Here is a 19,535-nt window from a genome sequence, read left to right on the forward strand (position 1 = left end):
AAACTCGACGTGAACAGGCAAAATTGTGAATTTTTTCAAAAGTGACTTTCCGTCGACCTGTCGTTGTTTAAACGTACAGTCGATAAAAGTTAAAAGAGCTTCCGATTCGGCTGAAATTATTTGCGAAAGACGTTCCCGTCCGTTCGCCCGCGGAGCACTCACTTGGGTCAAACGAAGAAAAAAGGGAAAATCCCCCGAAACACCCCCTGCGATCGCAAGGCAGTCCATTCGCGGCTTCGATTTTCGCGGAGGCTTGAATTGTGAGGATCGGGGAGAGACACGAGTAATCGTGACAGGTCACAAAAACTGCAGACGTTTACGAGAGCGAAACGGCGAAAGCTGCGAGAATCACGAGGGGTGCGCGTTTGTTGACGCAATTGAAGAGTTGCATTGCCCGAGGAAGAGAGAGGGAAAGCGCCTTTTTATATTACGTACAGTGTGAAAGAAAAAAAATAAAGAGAGATTGAAAGCAAAAAGAGGGGGGGAGGGAGGGACGATACGGCCGGTCAGTCGGGGGGTTTTTTTTTTCGGAAGAGAGGAAGAGAGAGGAATTTCTCAATAAAACGCCACCGGGCTGTATATATATATATCTCAGTCAATATCTATCTATATATATTATATATTATCCGTATAATATATATTGTATATCTCTATGTATACAATATATATTATATTAGTAGTACATATACTGCATGGCCTAACATATACATTATAATATTACGTAATTCACGAGAGTGACTCTAACGAAGGTTTTCCCCTCCGTTCTGCGTCTTCGGGTCTGGGCACCTCCGCCGCGATGCGCGACGAAGGGCGAAGGGCCGCGTCGCGCCAGTCAATTCATCCGAAAAAAGAGCGCACGTTTTGCGAAGGGGGCAGGAGATAATCAGGATAATTCAAAACAACCTAAAAGGGGAGGGAGGTGACCGTGCGCGCGCGCGCGCGCGCCCACCGCAAGGGTGTCCCTGAACGAAAATAACTCGCACCACAAGCGCGCGACACAAGGGCGCGTTGTGTGCCGTCATCACCGCCGCTGCCGCGAGAGTGCAACTCTGCACACACAAACACACGCACACACAAGTAAAGATACGCGCAAATATAGAAAGTGCGCGCATACACGATATGCATACACACACAGACACACACATGCATACGTTGCACACGCGCGCGCGCGGTAAGACCGACACGAGCGACCGAAGGTGCTCTGACGTGAGGCAATTTATTTATTTCCGAATCGAGGGAAATATTGCTCGAATGCGAAATATGACAATCCCGCGGATATCTCCAGCTGTCAAGCGTCTTCGTTTTTTCTATTTTTTTTTCCCCCTCTTTTTTATTTTACCGAAACGCGACGCGTCCCCTCGTATATGCACTAATACGATTGTCGGTGGACGTCTCTCGTTGTTGCTCAAATTTCAGTCGGCGAGAGAAAAATCTAGCTTTAAAAATCAAAGGAACGAAGACTGAAGAACTTTTGACTTGACCAATAACAACGGGGGCTAGTGGCGATCCTTCGATTAATTTAAAAAAGCGGTTGATTGAATTTATAAATTGCCAATTGCAAAAAACTTAATCCAAGTTGCCTAAGATTATCGCAGCTTGCAGGGGGGGTGCTAATAATCTTTTTGTGTTAAATTAGCAAATATCAAAGTCTCATCTATTGAGTTGTATTTTTCGGCGACACATTGAAACGACTCCTTACATAAAAAATTGCTAAAAACTAATATATTACTTATCAAGTATTAAGTAATATGTTTAATTGAAGTAATGGAAAAATTAGATCAGTGGAGTGACCAGTTTTGAGTTTCGCAGTTGGCAGTTCGTAAGTTTAATCGTCCAATTTTTTTCAAGTCAATCGGAGTTAATGAGACCGAGACCTAGATTCTCCCGCATAAATTGCACCTCACGTCAGAGCCCTGCTCGCGCACGACGACGCCCCGTCGCGCCCTTTCGGAAGGCAGTGGACCCGCGGGGACACCTGGCGCGGGGTCACGCGCGACCACCGATCCTTTCGTGGCGAATCCGACGACGGCGATTCGAAAGTTTGTTTTGCTACGTATGCTAGCGACATGGAAACGAGGACGGGGGAAACGAGCGCGCCGTTGACGGGCGTCCAACACATGCACGTGGAAGCCCCGGCTGCGCCCTCGTTTCCGGCGCCCTTCTCTGTCTCTCGCGTCTTTGTCCTTAGAAATACGACACGAAGACGTACACAACGGGGAAAAGTGATCTTTAGACGAACTGCCGCCGCGCCAAGCGTCGACGAGTTTCACTGCGCCCTATGCGCGCCTGACGACCTTTACCAGGGAGAATTATACCGAGACCTCCAAGGACAGAAGGTGACTTATATGTGTCGGGATACTCGCTGAAATTATTATCCCCGAAACCGGTACACTTAACGTCTCTCCGTCTAATTCAATCTTCGTCGATTCACGACGTCCGTTTATGAAAGTGACACGCGACGACCGGACGATGTTTCCTGTCGTCGGGAAAATTTCGCCGTCAGACACGGGCGACAGGTCAGGATTAGCCCGAATTGGTGGTCGACAGGCGGGCAAGAAGGGACGTTTGTCGACGCGTGGCTTGGGAATGCGATGTCTCGATAGACGCGAGCATCTTGCTGCGTGCAAAATACCCCCGCCCCGCCAGAACAATTCCCACGACTAGAGCTCTCTGTTATTGAGAATTACCAACTTTGTATTTAGCTGTTAAATGGATTGACAAAATATAGTCCACCCGCTAGGTAGTACTTGTCCCCCATCCGCCCCTCTTTACTTAGCCCTAAAAACCAGCCCCCCCCCCTCTTCTCGTAATTTGTTAGTCGATCCGCCCCTCAGCCCCTTCAACAAAGCATGAATGTCGAGAGGAAGTCGAGCACAGATATACAAGTACAGTCCCATCCGCTGAATCAGTCGCCTCCGACTCGATAAAAAAGAAGAAGTATACCCAAGTTGTCGCGGTCTATCGCGGTTGACGGGTGGCGCTGGTAATCCTCTATAGTGTCGAATTAATGAGATATCAATCTGTTAAATGATTGAAACCATCCTGCACGATGTAAACCGCCGGAACGCGAGAGGATAACTAACGTTGCCATTAGTCCGATTAGTATTTTTCAGCGACGCATTGGGACTTACTTCTTACGCATGGAGGGCACGTCGAGTCGGAGGGGATTATACACTGTGCATACACTCGGCGCGTATATCATACAGCAAGCGAATAGTAAAGTATGTGTAAATGTACACTGAGAGAAAAGTGTTTAGTGTATGCAACTATAATTGCATAGTAAAATAATTATAGTTGCAAATATCATTTTTATAGTTATTATTGCTATAATGTTAGTGCAAGTAACCGTATATGTATAGTTGTGCCAAACAGGGTAAAAATTTTACTATAAATACTAAAGAGTTTACTATAAATTATAATAATTTCTACCATACATAAATCACAATTATGGCACGTTAACCATACATATTGTACGAACGAACGCTATAGCTACACTGCAAAGCATATCCTCTTTATATATAAAGGACATGTATATTTTATAACGGAATATACAATATTAGAACGGATTTCTTACGTGTCCATTTTACTTAAGCGTGACTGGCGCAATTCTTAATGTGACATTTTATCTATGTATGACAATGTCTTTTATATAAATAGGACTGAAAATAATTATTATAGAATAGACGTTAAACCGGACATTATAAAGGATGTGGTCCGGACATTATAAAGGATGTGGTCCGTCATGTATATTAAAGCGGACGAAATAAACAAAACTATGCTGGCAACGCAATATGGCGCGAGCGGTAGCGATAGCTTTGTCGTTCACTGTTACAACAGTCTGTTAGCTTGTCTGCTTTGACGGCCGTTCTCTTCGCAGTTGTGATGAGTGTTTTTGTTGCTAATTGTTGGTGCTAGTTGTGGGTGTCGATCGGCGCGGTGGCCGTCGCGGTGGGTATGCGGCATGTGATTGCGAATTTGGGTTGCTTCCCGAGGATGGTGACGCGGGTGTGTGCTCCTCTTGCGGGCATTATTCGCCTTTACATGAGCGTGTGAGAAAAGAAGCACACGTTTGCGTTGTCATCCGCGGGAGACAACTCAAATTCGTCGCGATCGCATGCCGTGCATTTGCCGCGGTGGTTGCCTCGTCGATCAGTGCCCGTGTTGGCACAAACGGTTAGCAATAGAGATGTTTATTGCAACTGAGGGGAGGGCAGCCGTTAGGGCGGACATTAGTCCGTTCTATTTATGAAGGACATTAAAGACAATGTCCTGCATATATAATTCCGTTTTAATTTCACACTTATCTAAAGTGGAAAAAAAGTCATTTTTTTCCATTATAGTTTCGCGGAATTTAGAGCGGATGTGTTTTGCAGTGTATTGTAACAATAATATAGCGTTAAGTTAACTATAATTTATACTGTTAATTTAACTATAACAATATTGTTACGGCCAAAAAATAACTATAAATTATGGTAAATGCAACTATTCTTTTCTCTCGGTGTATGGTGTAAAGGTACAAGCGGAGTCCGTCCTCTCCGAGCCGCCCTTAATTCACATCCCCCGATGGAGACGGAGGTATCTCCCCGTATCACGGCGAGCCAGCGAGCGTGAGCTTTGTAAGATACGACGCAATCTCCATTCCCGAATGTGAATTCAGGACGGTCTGCGGAAATTAGCCCACCACCGAAATCGGTGTGCGGCCTTCTCTCTTTTAAGGTCAACCCGGAGCCGGGTTACACACGAAACATGCCATGATGTTTAATTACATTTAGGTGCAATGCGAGACGTGTTGTGTGCACGCAAACACACGTAAGTATTAACGACGTTAGTTACATATTCTCGGCCGATTTACACGTATACGGGGGAACGAAAGGGGGGGAGGGCGGTGGGGGGGTTCGAGTTACGGTTCACGCTTCTGTTTGCGCGCGTTCTGATATTTGGCCGCGTGAATTAGTGATCGACTCCTGCGCGTTAACCTGTAATTAACGTAATTGTAAATGCGTTCGGCGAAATTATAATCGCTTTAAACCCGGGAATAAACCCGCGCGCGCGTAACGGATGATTTGATTGATTTATAACTTTTCATGATACCTCAGCGCTGCTGTACCGCATACGCGTCGAGTCTCTCTCTCACGCGCTGCATTATATACCGAATGAACTGTAACAGCAAACGCCAAACATATGCGAGTGCCGAGAAAAATTTGCCGATATCAAAATATCGTCGGAATATCGCAAAACGTAAGGATGTAAAATCAAATCGATCGCGTCTCGTTCAAACCCGTCGCGATTTCTCTCGATGTGTGCCGTCGCCGTGAGTGTGCATGTGTGCAAGATAGAGAATGTGTGAACGTTATTTTACTTTACTGTAAAAGAACCTCGAAAATTTGTAATTTTAATTAAAACTCGGTATATTTACAAGGTCTAAGAAAAGTTTTTGAAAATTCTTAGAAATAATTATTTTTTACAAATATTATGGTCTTGTAACTCTCAATAACTTTTCAAGATGTGAAAAGATGTTTTAAAAGTTTTAAAATTATCTGTATCTTTATTTGCAAAAATAATATTTAAAGAAGTAAAAGATTTTTAAACTTTTTTGTAAAACAATCGTTTCTTAAGAATAAACAATTATTTTAACGTGGAGATAATGTTATCGCGAGAAAAAAAATTTTATAAGTTTTTTTTTATAATTTGAATAATTTGTTAGATGTAATAAAAAAGCTAAAAATCACTTGTAAACAGTTTCTCTCTTTAATTCAAAATCGCTCTCAGAAACCGCAATATGATATTTTCTAAATTCATCTATGTAAATTATATGTATACAAAGTTTCATTAAAATCAGAATTTGTCAAATCGGCTTTGTAACAGTCGTAGAACTCCATTCCTCAAATGGAATAGCAACACGTTCGTTCCGAAAGAAATTACGAAAAATCGTGCGCATTTATATTTTCATTATTAATCTGAATAAATCTTCGCCAGTAATCTGCGCCATCGGGAATAAAACGTCATCTCCGAAATCGTCGATTCCGCCCTTTCGAGAAAAAAGAATTAGAGATATCGATAGTGGATGTGAGAGGAGAAGAGGGGGGGAGGAGGAGGAGGAGGAGGAGGCGCAAGAGAGGAACACGAAATGGGACACCGCGAATATCGCCGGCCGACGGCGCGACGACCGGCGGTGGGCGCGTCGGGCAATAAGCAATAAAATCGAATCGCCGCCATAAATCTCGCGAAGCGAGAAAATCCGAAAGAAGCCGTCCGCGGACTCCGCGTTGCGGAATGCGACGAAACACCGATTGGCAATGAGCGGGATCGTTAGACTCCTGACGAGTGATTCTCACTCGACCCGAATTCAACGCTTGAAATATACATCATCGAAGATGATGAGTGTTGCTCCGAAATTGTCGGGCACAACGGGACAGTTTCAAAATTAATTGTAAAAGAAAAGATAAAGAAGTAAAAGAGTACACGCAAACAAATATTATTAATTATCAAACCAATAGAAGCGACTACTCAATTTTTAGTAGTTTTCTCCTTTTGACTGACAGCTACCTTTACAAAGAATATTTTCTGAATAATTATTTTAAATTAGACTCGTTTATTTAAAACAAATAATGTTCACTTAAAATAAACTTCTGTGCACACATACACAAAAATATATATTCGAATTAAATATATTACTTTTATTTTAAGTATTTCATGAGTTTAGCATAAGTTTCAGATTTATATCAAAATATATTTTTAATATATTTTTCTAAAACTTTTGATGGATATATTTTGAAACAGTTATTGTCAAGAAAATATTTTTTGACAACGATAATTTTTATTTACTGAAAGAAAAAGATCAGGTAGTCGCTCTTCTTTACAGAATTGATATTTTTCCGTGTGTATGCCAAAGCCTAAAGAAGTTGAAAGTCGCGTTAGCAATTTAAGAGATCGTTTGTAAAAATTCTAAAGTTCTTAACAACAGAAATCTCGAAAAAATTGTGGAGACGGATAAAGACTTGTCGCAAGTACGTATTATAATTTCGACATCCCATACTTAAAGTATACATCATTTTTTTTTTTCTCATTTGCCTTCACTCGCCGCGAATTACGAACAATTCAAATCTCGTCTTAATTTAGCTCGACCTCGCCATCCCCAATCCTTCGCGAGATAGCCCGAAGACAGCACGTATAACCGAGGGCGGAAGGGGAGGGTGGTGTCCCCTCGCGTGCGTGTATTATTTTATTATATATATATCAAGGGGCTATTGGGGCCACGTGACGCCAACGAACGGGTACCTCGTTCGGGAACGAGATCGCAATCATTCTTGAGTTATTCCAAACAGCGGCTCGAGTTCTCCACTCTGTCGAGTATGTGGGTGAACGTGCCCGCCGTGTCCGCCGCTCGCGTGTCCTCCCTTCCATCCCCTAACCTCCTCCGACCCTCAAGTGACAAACTCGATTTTGATTGGAAAACGAAGCAATCCGCGGGGCTGGCTACCAGTAGTACCCGGGGCTACCAACATCACCCCCGATATATTAGCCCTCGAGGGCTGACGTCTTCTCGAGTCAAGTCGAACCACTCGGCTCGAACCAACCTCTCGATAGAGCGAAATTTACCTTCAATAATTACTTCGGCAAACCGGTTGCCTTTCTGGCAACTATCCCCTCAAAAATAAACGTCGCGAAATTAGACGTGCGAGAGCTCAGAACACTTGTGTAATCTTAATCGCTGCAAATTCCTTTCCTTTTAATCAAGAGCTAGTTATAATATATTTATATAAATTTCTCTTTTCAAATAAACGATTATACGAGCACCTTCTAGAGGCGTTAAAGTGTACGTAAGAAGTCGTCGAAGAATTTTCCTTTTGTACGGAAGTATCGTGATCACCAACATGTGACAGATTATATTAAATTCGCGTCTGGGGTCGCGTTTAAAATTAAGGGACGCTCTTACTCCGAGGACGCTGCCATCTTTCCAGCTAGACTAGGTTGCATTTTGCGACTCTTTCTGACCCACGTGGTTACCGTTCGTGGCAGGCAGGCAGGCAGGCAAGTAGGCACGGTCTCTCCGGCGGAGCACAAAGCAATCGGGAGCATCCCCGGCCGTCACTTCCGCTTCTGTTACGTCCGTGTGCAGCGCGCGTTACACACAAGCGCGCGCACATACACACACATAGATGCAAACACACACGGACGCGGATCGCGCGCGGTGCATCGTCATCGTCGTCGCCGACTTTGAACCACGTTCGATTAAGCCCCACCGACGCGCGCGCGCGTACTCCATCAGATTTTTCACGCGGTCTGATTGGCCGCTGTTGCACAGGGCCGTTCGTCAAAGCGACCGCGTCGTTGACAAACTCACCCCGATATATGCCGACCACCCATTCCCTCCCCCCTTTTCCCCCCCCTCGTTGACGTGGTACACCCTCGATTTTATTGTTTCCCTAATTCTAGCTCGGGTATTTTTAAACTCGTCTTTCCGCCACGCCGTTCGATTCCAAATAAACGCATTAAAATCCAACGACCCGTCCTTAACTCGGAATTTTTTCTCCTTTTTTTTCCCCCCCCCGTTCAGACTCGACATCGATTTTATCAAAATAAATTCCAGGGAGGAGAAAGAGAGAGAAAGAAAAAAAAGAAGGATTGTCGTTTTATTCCATATCTCTTAAAAATTAAATTTCGAATTAAGATGAAGATTTGACAAATTCATTAGGTGTTGCACGATTGAAATTTTCACGCTGCCCTGCATCCCCAGCTGTCCGCGAGACGCGTCGGTCTCCCGCGGAGAGTGCAAATGTACCGCCGTCTGAATTATTTTCCGAAAAGTCTCCGCGCGCCGGCGGAGAGCCGCGTTTAATGCTTTATCGCGCGGCATCACGCCGTTCGGGGCGGCGGGGGGAGGGGTGGTTTGACGTCCGCTTGTCCGACCCCGAATTCTCGCCGAGACGGCTCGTCGCGTCGGGAAAGTCATCGTGCACCTCGAGTACTTCCCGGCGAATAAACTTTTCAGGAACGGCGGAATGTCCTGTACAAAACTTACGAGTAACTCCCCTCCCCCCCCCCTCGCTCCTCCCCGGCTAAATGAACGCGGCACGAGTCTCGAAGATCGAATCGGCGACGACGAACGCGAAACTGTTAATCGGTAGTAATGCAAAATATGAGATTAAACAGGATTATGTAAATCGAATCAATTATTACGTTGCTCAAACGCCAGTTTAAAGTACCGTTGACAAGTCGTTACTCGTAATTTCGTTTTCAGAATCTTTCCCTTCTGAAGACAGAGAGCCGCGACGGGAAGGTAATTTTTATTTTCATATCGCGCCACAATATCGATTCTCAATAATATGCAATAATTTGGCAGAATCGACAACACGAGCGCGGAATCATTTCCCCCTCCCCCCTTTCTCTTTTTCTGTCCCTTTTGTTCTAATTTGTTGGCAATTTCCGATCGTATTCACAACTAGTGTCCTCCAAATATGCGATCTTCGATTAAAGCGCCGAAGTGAAATTATACGCGCGATACAACGGCAGATATGAATATTGTACGACTGATAGAACGAGATAATTCGATCGCGCATTTCATTAGACACGTCAGTAATTTGTCAGCAATTTGGCCATTACATTCTTAGCCGCGAATTTGTGTACCAATAAGAAGATACCGATAATCCAACTAAACAATATTTTACAAATATTTACATGCAAGAGCAACTTTTCCTGTAAATTAATTTTCTAAAATTTCAATACCCATTTTTATATATATAACAAAAAAAGATAATTATAACTGCTGAACGTAAATAAAAAACAAATTAGAAGGCAGTTTATAAAAGATTGAAGAAAACGTATTTTTCGCGATGTTAAAAGTAATTTAGATATAATTTTAAAATATTGAAAGAGAAAAAGAGAAAGGGAGGACGTTACCCGACCCGTTTAAAAGGGGCCGAATTCCAGAGATTCAGCTTCCAAACTTTCGCGATAGATTCGTATCTAGATTTGCCATCGACGGATAAATAAATCGTCCCGATTGTCGGAAGAGGCGCACAAAGTGCCTCCATGGCTCTTACAAGTCGATCACCGATGTGACTCGCGATCTCCTCTCTATTTCTCTCTCCCCTCCTCTCTCTCTCTCTCTCTCTCTTTCTCTTTCTCTTTGTTTTCTGCTCCCAAAGCTCTGGGCAATAATGAACGCGTCAATTTTCCATCTCGTCCCATCCGCTCACCCTTACCGCCTCGATCTCTCCAACCCCTTGCCGCGCCGAAGCTGTCCCTATTTTCTCTCTCTCGTGCAATTTTTTTTCTTCCAGCCCGCTCCTTTCACCCGTTATCGGCCGCTTGCTAATGGCACGCGATTGCCTTTCGCGTTTATCCGGAGAACGGCGTACCCGCGTCCGTCCGACGCGGGGGAGCCTGCGGATTCTGCCCATATCCGCGACCTTTGCCCTCCGCGATCGTGTCGGCGACACGCGCGAGCCCATCCCGACGTTTCATTTCTCGCGACGCGGATCGACATTCGGTCCTCGTCCCCTCCCCTTTCCCTATTCGAGCGAAGGTTTGTTCGGCCAACGCCACGTCGCGAAATTAGCCCTTCACGAGCGGCAGCAAAGGGAAGAAATTTTTTGCGCCCCTCCCTCTCTCTCTCTCTCTCTCTCTCACTTCCCCTGTTTCTCTTACTTTCCTCCGCGACCTCTCTATTTTCCATTAGTTTTTCCATATGGCTTCCGTATTCGGGAGCATTTTAACTAGGGGCTCGATTCCCTCGCGTCCCCTTAGACAAAATACCGCCTTTTTTAAATAAAAACATCAGGGATGATTTATTTATTTGAATTGGAAAAGAGACAAAAAGAGGAGAAGCGCGAGACGCGTACGTGGTACGTGTCGTCTCCCTTCCTGATTCCCGCGAAGGGGTTAAATCTCTCCGAATCATCTCGAAGGATTTAAAAAATTCAATAAAAGGCTCGGACGAGCAAATGGATCTTAAATATAACATCCCTCCAATTCGACATATCCTATCGATATCCTATCGGGGGAGAAAATGGACGTGCAGATAGCGGGCGAAACTCGTCTCGCTCTCTCCTCTCTCTCTCTCTCTCTCTCTCTTTCTCTTTTTTTAAATTTACATAATTGAAAAGGAAGAGAAAGAGAGAGAGAGAGAGAGAGAAATAGAGAGGGGAGGGGAGGACGCGACGCGCAACGCGAAAAGTCGCGAGACGATCATTTCCAATTTCGAACTAATTTTACGGTCAAATTGAAAACGACGCAGTCGTTGTTATTATTATAACCGAGAACACCACCTATCGATCGGCAAGGGCCATTAAACTCGAAACGACAAAATATAGTTATTTCATAGATGAATGGAGGACTATTACGTTCGAATGGCTATTAACAATTTGGTGCGGCCTGGTGATCAATTATTATGTATTCATTTCTATGCGCGCGTGTATACGTGTGAGTGTACATACGTGTGCCTGGGTGTGTGCGCGCGTGCGGTAATTTAGGATCTCGGCGGCACTTTTCTTTTCTCCCTCCCCTCTTGCGCGGAGTCAACGGTTCTCCCCATCCGTGTATTAGGTACTTACGAATTAATAGAGGAGCCGTCAGCTCTTAATTCAATTATAACGCGTGCCGCTCGTGCGGCTCGGCATGCGGGCGGGTGTGGGGGAGGGGGATTCGAGAATGCGCGCAGGGGGGCGTGAATAAAATTGGTTGTCGTCGATATCGGACTATATTTGTATGCATCGTTAAGGACCAACCGGTTGAATAACCCAGATCTGGCTTAATTCCGACGGTGATATGTACGCGATGACGCGGACCGTCGGGAGATTTTTTGCGTATCTATCTGTCCCGCGCGCATTTTGAATACATGCACGCGTTTGTATGTATGTATATCTGTACGTGTGTACCGCGCGCGCGCTCGGTCGTTAACGGATGAAAATTTGATATTGCGACCGACTAATCAATTCGCTTGCTCGGCACACCAACACGTCATTCAGATCACATTAAAACGCCACGATGATACACACACACACACATATATATATAATATATTATTATGCACGTGTGTGTGTGTGTGTGTGTGTGTGTGTGTGTGTGTGTGTGTGTGTGTGTGTGTGTGTGTGTGTGTGTGTGTGTGTGTGTGTGTGTGTGTATACCTCTCTCTCGCGCCCAGCAACAATGAAACAACATTTACTATTCCGTTCTCATACAGAAAGACAAACACGAAACTCTCGCTCCTCGGACTCTCTTCCTCTCCGCTCTCTCTCCTCGCAGATTCCCTCGCGACCGCTCCTCGGAGCGCGGCGGATCCTCGGAGATGCTCTCGCGGACTCTATAAATCGAATTCCCGAGGAACGCGTTCTCGAGTTTTCGAATTGAATAGATTTCGGGAGAGCGAACGAATTCGGGACTTACGTTGCCAAATCGGGGCCGTAACAATCTCATCTCCTCCACAGCAAAACCCTACAGAAATTAGACCTGCTAGTAATGGCGCTGACTTCTGTTGGAGGGGATGATTCCCTGGTAGCATTAAACATTGAGAAGTAATGTAAAGACAAATATCCCCAATATTTCTAATATTGCAAAGTGGACACTTCATCTTAATGTCTAAGCAGTAATATTGGTTCAATATTCGTTTAACATTGGGCCAATGTTAGATCATTTAATTTTTTATATTGGGTGTCAATTACATCCCAATTTGGAACCAATATTTTATGATCAATATTGGGAAAACACTGGCCATTGCACTCCCAATATAACCAATGTTTAACCAATATTAGCCAATATACCGCCAATGTATTTTGCTATTAGGGTTGTTAGCAACATAATCCGGGACTCCCGTAAAACCCATGTCACACTATATACGCATTGCGGATTGAATTCCAATTGCGAACGGCGAGTCAAAAGATTTTGGCTGTTTCAACCTGATTGGCTGATTGACGATTCGCGGCTCACAAACTAAATGAAAAGGATCATGGTGTGACACGGGCTTTAAGGCTCCCTCGGTGGAGTCACGAATTAAGAGGGATCCGCGGATTCTCGCGCCAGTGGAGCGTGACATCGCACCCCGCTCTCCTCTTCCCCTGCCTCTTTTCCAATACAAAAGAGAGAATGCGCATCTTTATGACACTTGCATCCGCCCCCTTTGCCCTTTTCGTACCCCCTTAGTGATATGTATGATTTATTACCAGCCAGCCAGTAGCTCTAAGTTTGGAATTCGTGTATGCAACTCAGATCCTTTCTATAATGACTTGTGTACATGCATACGTTACGTACCTCTTTGCCCTATTATTGTATATCTGTCTTGGAACGCGAAAACGAAGCGGGAGAAAAGATAATAACGACCTGTCAAAAAAAAAGAAAAAAAAAGAAAAAGGTCGTACGACATTCAGCCACGTTCCTACTGACTAACATCGGTCTTTTTTTCTGCTTTCAGCTGCACAGATTCCACAACGCGGAAGTAAGTACGATTAAATTACGTTTGAAAAACCGCAACTGCTTTCCCTCCCCATTCTCCCCTCTTCCCTCCGTCGTTTCCACCCAGTCCCGTGTCTCTCTTCCCGACCGATCCACCCTCGCACCTCTTTTCGCTTCGTAATTGTGATTATCGTCGATTAGACCGTTTAGGGATGTAGATGCGAAAATACTATGCGGAAAATGTCACGGCATGTCAGTATCGGGTCTTTATGTCTTGTGAATGGAAACGAAAGCGCGAATTGAAGGACTTGATTAAGCGGTCGGCGCGACGCGAATCCTTCCCTCTCGCGTCTTTTCGGGACTCGGTAGTAGACCCCGTATCTCGATAATAGCACTTGGTTTTGGTTAATCTTCTAAGTCCTTACAAAGTCAGGAGATTTTGCAGAGTCGCAAGTACGACTGACGCCCTTTCGAGAAACATATACAATTAATCCTCCTGTTAAGAATTAACCTGTTTTTCACTGCTTAGTCAGACCAACTGGGTCATTGGTAGATGGTTATAAATGTTAAATGATTATCAGATATTATCATTCCCTCTCTTTTATTCTCTTAGAATTTATCATCATTCGAGCCTTCTCATAGCCTTAGAAAAGACTTAGAATATTCAGTCATACAATCTATTGATAATTTATAAACTCCTGAGATACCTGAAAATTCTTTATGAAACTTTCATTACTCGAAATGTTGGATATCGTGATTTTAGGATCCTCGAAGGAATACCTTCTTTTTAATTTCTTTTACCGAAGACAAGTAGAAGGAACCGAAATTAAATGCTATTATCGCTAATTTCGTCCTCACGATTATCAATTACTCTAATAGACAACCAGGAACATCCGAATATATGTACGTCTCGATACCCAATCGCATATTACGCATAGTAAATAGGAATAGCACGCGTAAACTACACCGTTCTATTTCTCTCTCTTTCTCTTCCTCCATCTCACTTCTTTCTCTGTTTTCTCTGTTTCTCTGTCTCATGAATCCCTGTAATTTCAGCATGCAAGAGGAAAGACGAGATGGCGAACCAGGCAGAACACCAACAGCCCGCCCCCAAGAAACCGCGGCTGGTTTTCACAGACCTTCAGCGCCGTACTCTACAGGCTATTTTTAAAGTGAGTATCGCGCGCGCGCACACGCACGCACACGTGCACACATACAACACGTAACTTCTTACCCCCTTGTGATCGATAGTAATTGCCTTCTTCTCCGCGCTTCCCTCCCCCTTCTTCTTACGCTAACCCATCCCCTCGGCGATATGCACAGGCAATTGAATATTGAGAGAGCGCTACGGCCGCGCGCCGACTGATCCGCCGCTTGTTAGCGGCGACTAACTTTCGCGGTCGAAACACACACACACACACACACACACACACACACACACACACACACAAACACACAGAGCAGACACGCATGCATACGAGTTCGAACTTGCACTCATCGCGCGAGGACACCTGTGACCCCCCTGTGCGGTCGATAGACGTTTTCTTAAAACGTTAGGCTCTACATACACACTACATACATCCCCACCAGGTAAACTCGCGCACACGGGAAACAGATGGTACACGCAATCGCGGAGTTACGTAAGAGCCCCCCGACGAGGATTTCGAAATACCGGAGACCGATAACAGTTTCCAGAGAGTAGACCAGCCCCCTTTTTGCGAGTGACGGCCTATTTACTCGGTGGAAATCGCGAGGAAAAGGAGAGAGTTGGATGCTGCGTTGGTCCCGTGGACATAAAACAGGGAGATAAGTTTTCGAGCGCCTTGCGCGGACACACTCGGCCTATTATTCTTAATTTGAACGCGAGGGAAGGGAGAGGAATCGGCGACCGGGGTGGAAAGACATCGTCCGCCGCGAGGATACCTGAAATTCAGTTGCGCGCGTCAGCCGCGCGTCCTCTCTTTCTCTCTCTCTTTCTTTCTCTCTCTTTCTCTCGCCGTCTATCGATCGGTCTTGAATAATTTCGCGGCCGGTTCTTTACTTATGCGCTCCGTATTTCAGTCCCGCTGATTGCAACGCCGCGTCGCTGCCGGCGGTCGCCCGTTACACGTTTCAAGAATGGCCATTGATATTATCCATTTCCTCATTAGCGTCGCAGGCGGGAAAAAAATAGCGCTGTCAAAAAAGAAAAACACGCGTTTCGGTCGCCATCGCGTTCGCGTTTGTCTCCTCCGATTGTCGGACAACGTTTATTGAAATTCCTCAAATTAGAACACAGTTTGGACAATTTTTTATTTGTTTTGCAGACTAACACAAGAGCTGAAAGAACGGTTCTGATGTATTAAAAAATTTATCTAGCTACAGATCTAAAAATAATTTTATCAGACCATCAAAATAATTATGAAGGATGTTCAGGCATGATTCGCAAGCAACGTTGCAAAAAAATTCCTGACATTTTAATAAACGACTTGAGGTACATTTAATTTATTTTGACGGTTTAACCAAATTATTTTCAGATCTAGGTAAAAAAATGTTTAGATGTTTTACCGAAACCGTTCTTTTCACGTACGTATTATTAATTTTTTTTATAAATCTATTTTGTTATAGTAATTTTAATATTTATAGAGGAGAAGACGATATTACAGCCCCATTTATATTCTGTGCGATATAATTTTATTAATATCTTAAATTGAAACCTTAATATTCGTCAGTGTATTGTTCAATCGATTCTAAATAAAATATTTTTTACTTTGAATATTATAAAAAGTTAATAACAACACTGCATAATAAGTCGAAAAGAAACAGGAGTGATATGTCCCTTCTTCTACAAAAATAAATGTAAAAAATTAATTTTTATTTTAAAAAACACTGTTTTATTATTGCATCACATATTTGTTCGAAATAAAAAGAAAATATTGCAAAAAAAATGCAAATGTATGCAACGTAATCTCTTCCGCAGATAGATTGCAATCCTGAAAATCTATAGCAAACTATAGATAGATTAGTAGTAGAACTGCAATCAACTTATCGCGCAACTACTTCGATATGAAAACTTCGAAAAAGAGACCGTATTAGGTTTGTTGAGGCATCAGCGCGCTTAAGTAACTGCATTAGCAAAATTCCATGCTATTGTTTAACCTTGCATAACTCAAAAGTACCGTGTACAGCCGAATAAAATGTTAAAAAACAAGGAAACTACTCGAGTATACATATATTGGTGTAATCGCTCAAGTTTAAAAAGAGCGAGGAAGTGTGTGTAATGTTAAATGTTAAGATGTAACCTTGGAAAAGTTTCGTAATGTTCATAGGTAAAAGCATGTCTTAGAACAAATGTAACTGCTACTGCTATTGGCATATTAGCGCCACTATGTAATGGCGAGCTACAAAACAAATGAACCGATAAGTAATCTCTAGAAATTGCCATCTAACGACGGAGATATTACGAGTGGCCATAATACTTACAAGTATCATAAAATTAAATTAGTTTCGTTTCGTGAATATGGTATACCCAATCCAACTTAGATTGCTTATGACTTTTGCAAAAATAAACATATAACAAATAGCTCTTGATCAAAAACGTCAGACATTAATACAAGAATAACAAGAAATTATATATTTTTATTAATAAAAAGAGTTCTAATAAAAAGGAAAAATAGAATTTCAAATGTATTAATTTATGTTAGGCTCTGTTGAATAAACTGAGACCTTGTGAGAGCAAAACAATTTCCAAATTTGTACTTGTCGGAAAAATTAACATAAAATAATTCTTGTGTTTCGAAAACCTAGAAATATTGAATCTAAGAACAAAAATCTGCCAATCATACCTTTCAAAAGTAATAAGTCGAACAATAAAAAAATAATTTTTTTTGAAGATTTACTAATTCATCTAACAAATTTAAGCGTGGCTCTTCTTCCTTTAACGTTATTAGCGATTGTTAAAAATTATTTTTTAACCAACAGCGATCGAAAGTACTGTATTTAATGTGTTCGAAAGTTAAATTGACTTGAATATTTTTTGAAAAGCGCATCAACCTGAAAATAGCGGACGGTGTTCAAGCTCTTACTTGAGAAACTCCGGTAACAGCAAACTCGCGTGGAACTCAATGATCGCGGCCTAAGAGACACGCTATCGAAGATCGATGAAAAATTAAAAAAAAAAACTCGTATTGCAAACTTGTTAAATTTCAAAAACAATCAATATTAGGGGGCACGAAAGCTGAATGTAATCTCGCGATAATTCCAATAAGCGTACTTACAATAATCGCCGACGTCATGCAGCTTTTGGTCTCAATACGGCATCTCTTCCTCGGATGTGCGTTTCCTCGTGTGATTTTTTTTTCATCATCCTCACGGGCACCGAGTACACCTATAAAAAAAAAAAATGTCGTTAATACAGTCAATGCGCGCACCGGCACGAATCGAATTCGCAAAATCGCGAATACGCTAACCCGCTGCATCCGCGGCTATTGCGAACTACGATTACAATTACAGGCAGATGCATCACGGTACAATGAAACGTGATAACACGTTTCCGATGGCGATAAATTATCGCATAAATAGCGGCGCGCACGGAGAGGGGGGAGGGGAGGGGGGGAAACGCGCACGCGAAATTGCCTTTTCTGCGAAATCAACTTTTCTGCTTTGTCGCAAAAGCGATTGCTTTTAGATCGAATAGAATTTTTTTCCGCTATTGGCGGCGGAGCGGGGGGGGGTGGGAGCGGAGGGGGTGGTATGCGAATATTACTCTTAATGATCAATTTTTTTCGGCCGCGGCACGCGTGCGTGGGCGCACGCACGTGTGTTTGTCGTTCGTATCAAATTTGATAAATCCCGACGAGCCCCGCTCGATCGGCCGGATTATTGGAACGATATTTCATATAGAACGGAATAATCTGGAATGCGATTGCAGAATCGTGCAGGAATCACGCGTCGCCTATTAGCCCCGACATTCTATTTCGCGAACATTTTCGGTTAAAAGTCAATCAGGCCGTACCGAAAGAATGATTTAATCGGATTAATTTAATCAGAAGTGCGCGGCGATGCTGGCGGCGATCGATTTCATTAAGAACTCGCCCGTTAAATGGCAAAACACCGGGACTGAAATAAACGAGTAAATTTGCCAAATCAAATATGCAAGTAATCCGCGATGTGTGCGCGCACGCGTGTGTGTGTGTGTGTGCACAGGTGCGTGTAAGGATGCTAATCGAAAGTTATTTACCTTACCAAACTCACGCAAATCTAGGGATATTGATTTTGATACGTCGATCGCCATTCAGCATCCAATTTCACTAGTTTTCCTGGTGGTCGATAAAAAGAAAAACGTCAAGATACCATCTTCGTTCATATTACTTGCGGAAATTCCGTTGCGGTAAGATGCAAAACTCACTTGAGTAAGCAGCGTGCAATAAATAAATAAATAAACGAAAGCGACGAACTCGTGACGTTGTGAGACCGGGTGATCGTTTTCCCCCCGAAAAACGGCGGGAAACATCCATGAGGGACGAATGCGTAACTGTTAGCACGTCAGCTGACGGTATTGGTTTCGAGTGCGAGCTTACAGTTAGGAACTATGCCAAACAGTCGAGGGGAGCCACGCTCGGCGCGACAGACTCGCGCGTTTATGCGACGATCAAGGATCCTCTCGTTGAAACACCCGCGGGATTGGACGGGATCTGGTTACAGCTAAGTCGCCCGCGAAAATTCCGACCCGAAAATAACGAAGCAGAGAAACGGATCCCAGCGAGAAACGACAATAAATTCGACATCAATTCGATAATGATTTCGACGTTGAATCGATGTCGATTCGATGTACTATTTCTCACTGGGATGGCACGCTCGTCACGATCTCCCCCCCCCTCCCTCCCCCCGGACAAAGGGAGAGCCGCCCTAATGACGTCCATGCAGTTTATCCGTATCGCGCGATCGCGCCTCGCGTGTAGTTCGCGGGACACGCGAGAGGTACGAAGAAATAAAAACGAGGCCCCGCCACGGGGAGTCCCTTTCTCTTTCTCTCTCCTCTCTCACTCTGGATGAACGCCAAATAGTTCGCGAATTGACCTTAGCCCACTTCGCGCGCATTCCGGCGCGCGATCATTCCCCCGATATTGCTACCCCGCGCGCGCGCGCGATTATCGGATTATCACGCG

The 19,535-nt window shown here is 43.8% G+C and overlaps 1 protein-coding gene across 4 annotated transcripts in view; it reads left to right on the plus strand.

The window, feature by feature from the left end:
• Positions 1 to 19,535, plus strand: part of LOC105837765 (hepatocyte nuclear factor 6) — a 96,504-nt gene that overhangs the window by 69,851 nt on the left and 7,118 nt on the right. For all 4 annotated transcript variants that reach the window (XM_036287149.1, XM_036287150.1, XM_036287151.1 and 1 more), the window contains 2 exons: positions 13,409 to 13,432; positions 14,446 to 14,561. In XM_036287149.1, the coding sequence (XP_036143042.1) occupies positions 13,409 to 13,432; positions 14,446 to 14,561 (140 nt within the window). The remainder of the gene's footprint in view (positions 1 to 13,408; positions 13,433 to 14,445; positions 14,562 to 19,535) is intronic.

This window comes from Monomorium pharaonis, chromosome 5, assembly GCF_013373865.1.
Source record: "Monomorium pharaonis isolate MP-MQ-018 chromosome 5, ASM1337386v2, whole genome shotgun sequence".
NCBI classification, from domain to species: Eukaryota; Metazoa; Arthropoda; class Insecta; order Hymenoptera; family Formicidae; genus Monomorium; species Monomorium pharaonis.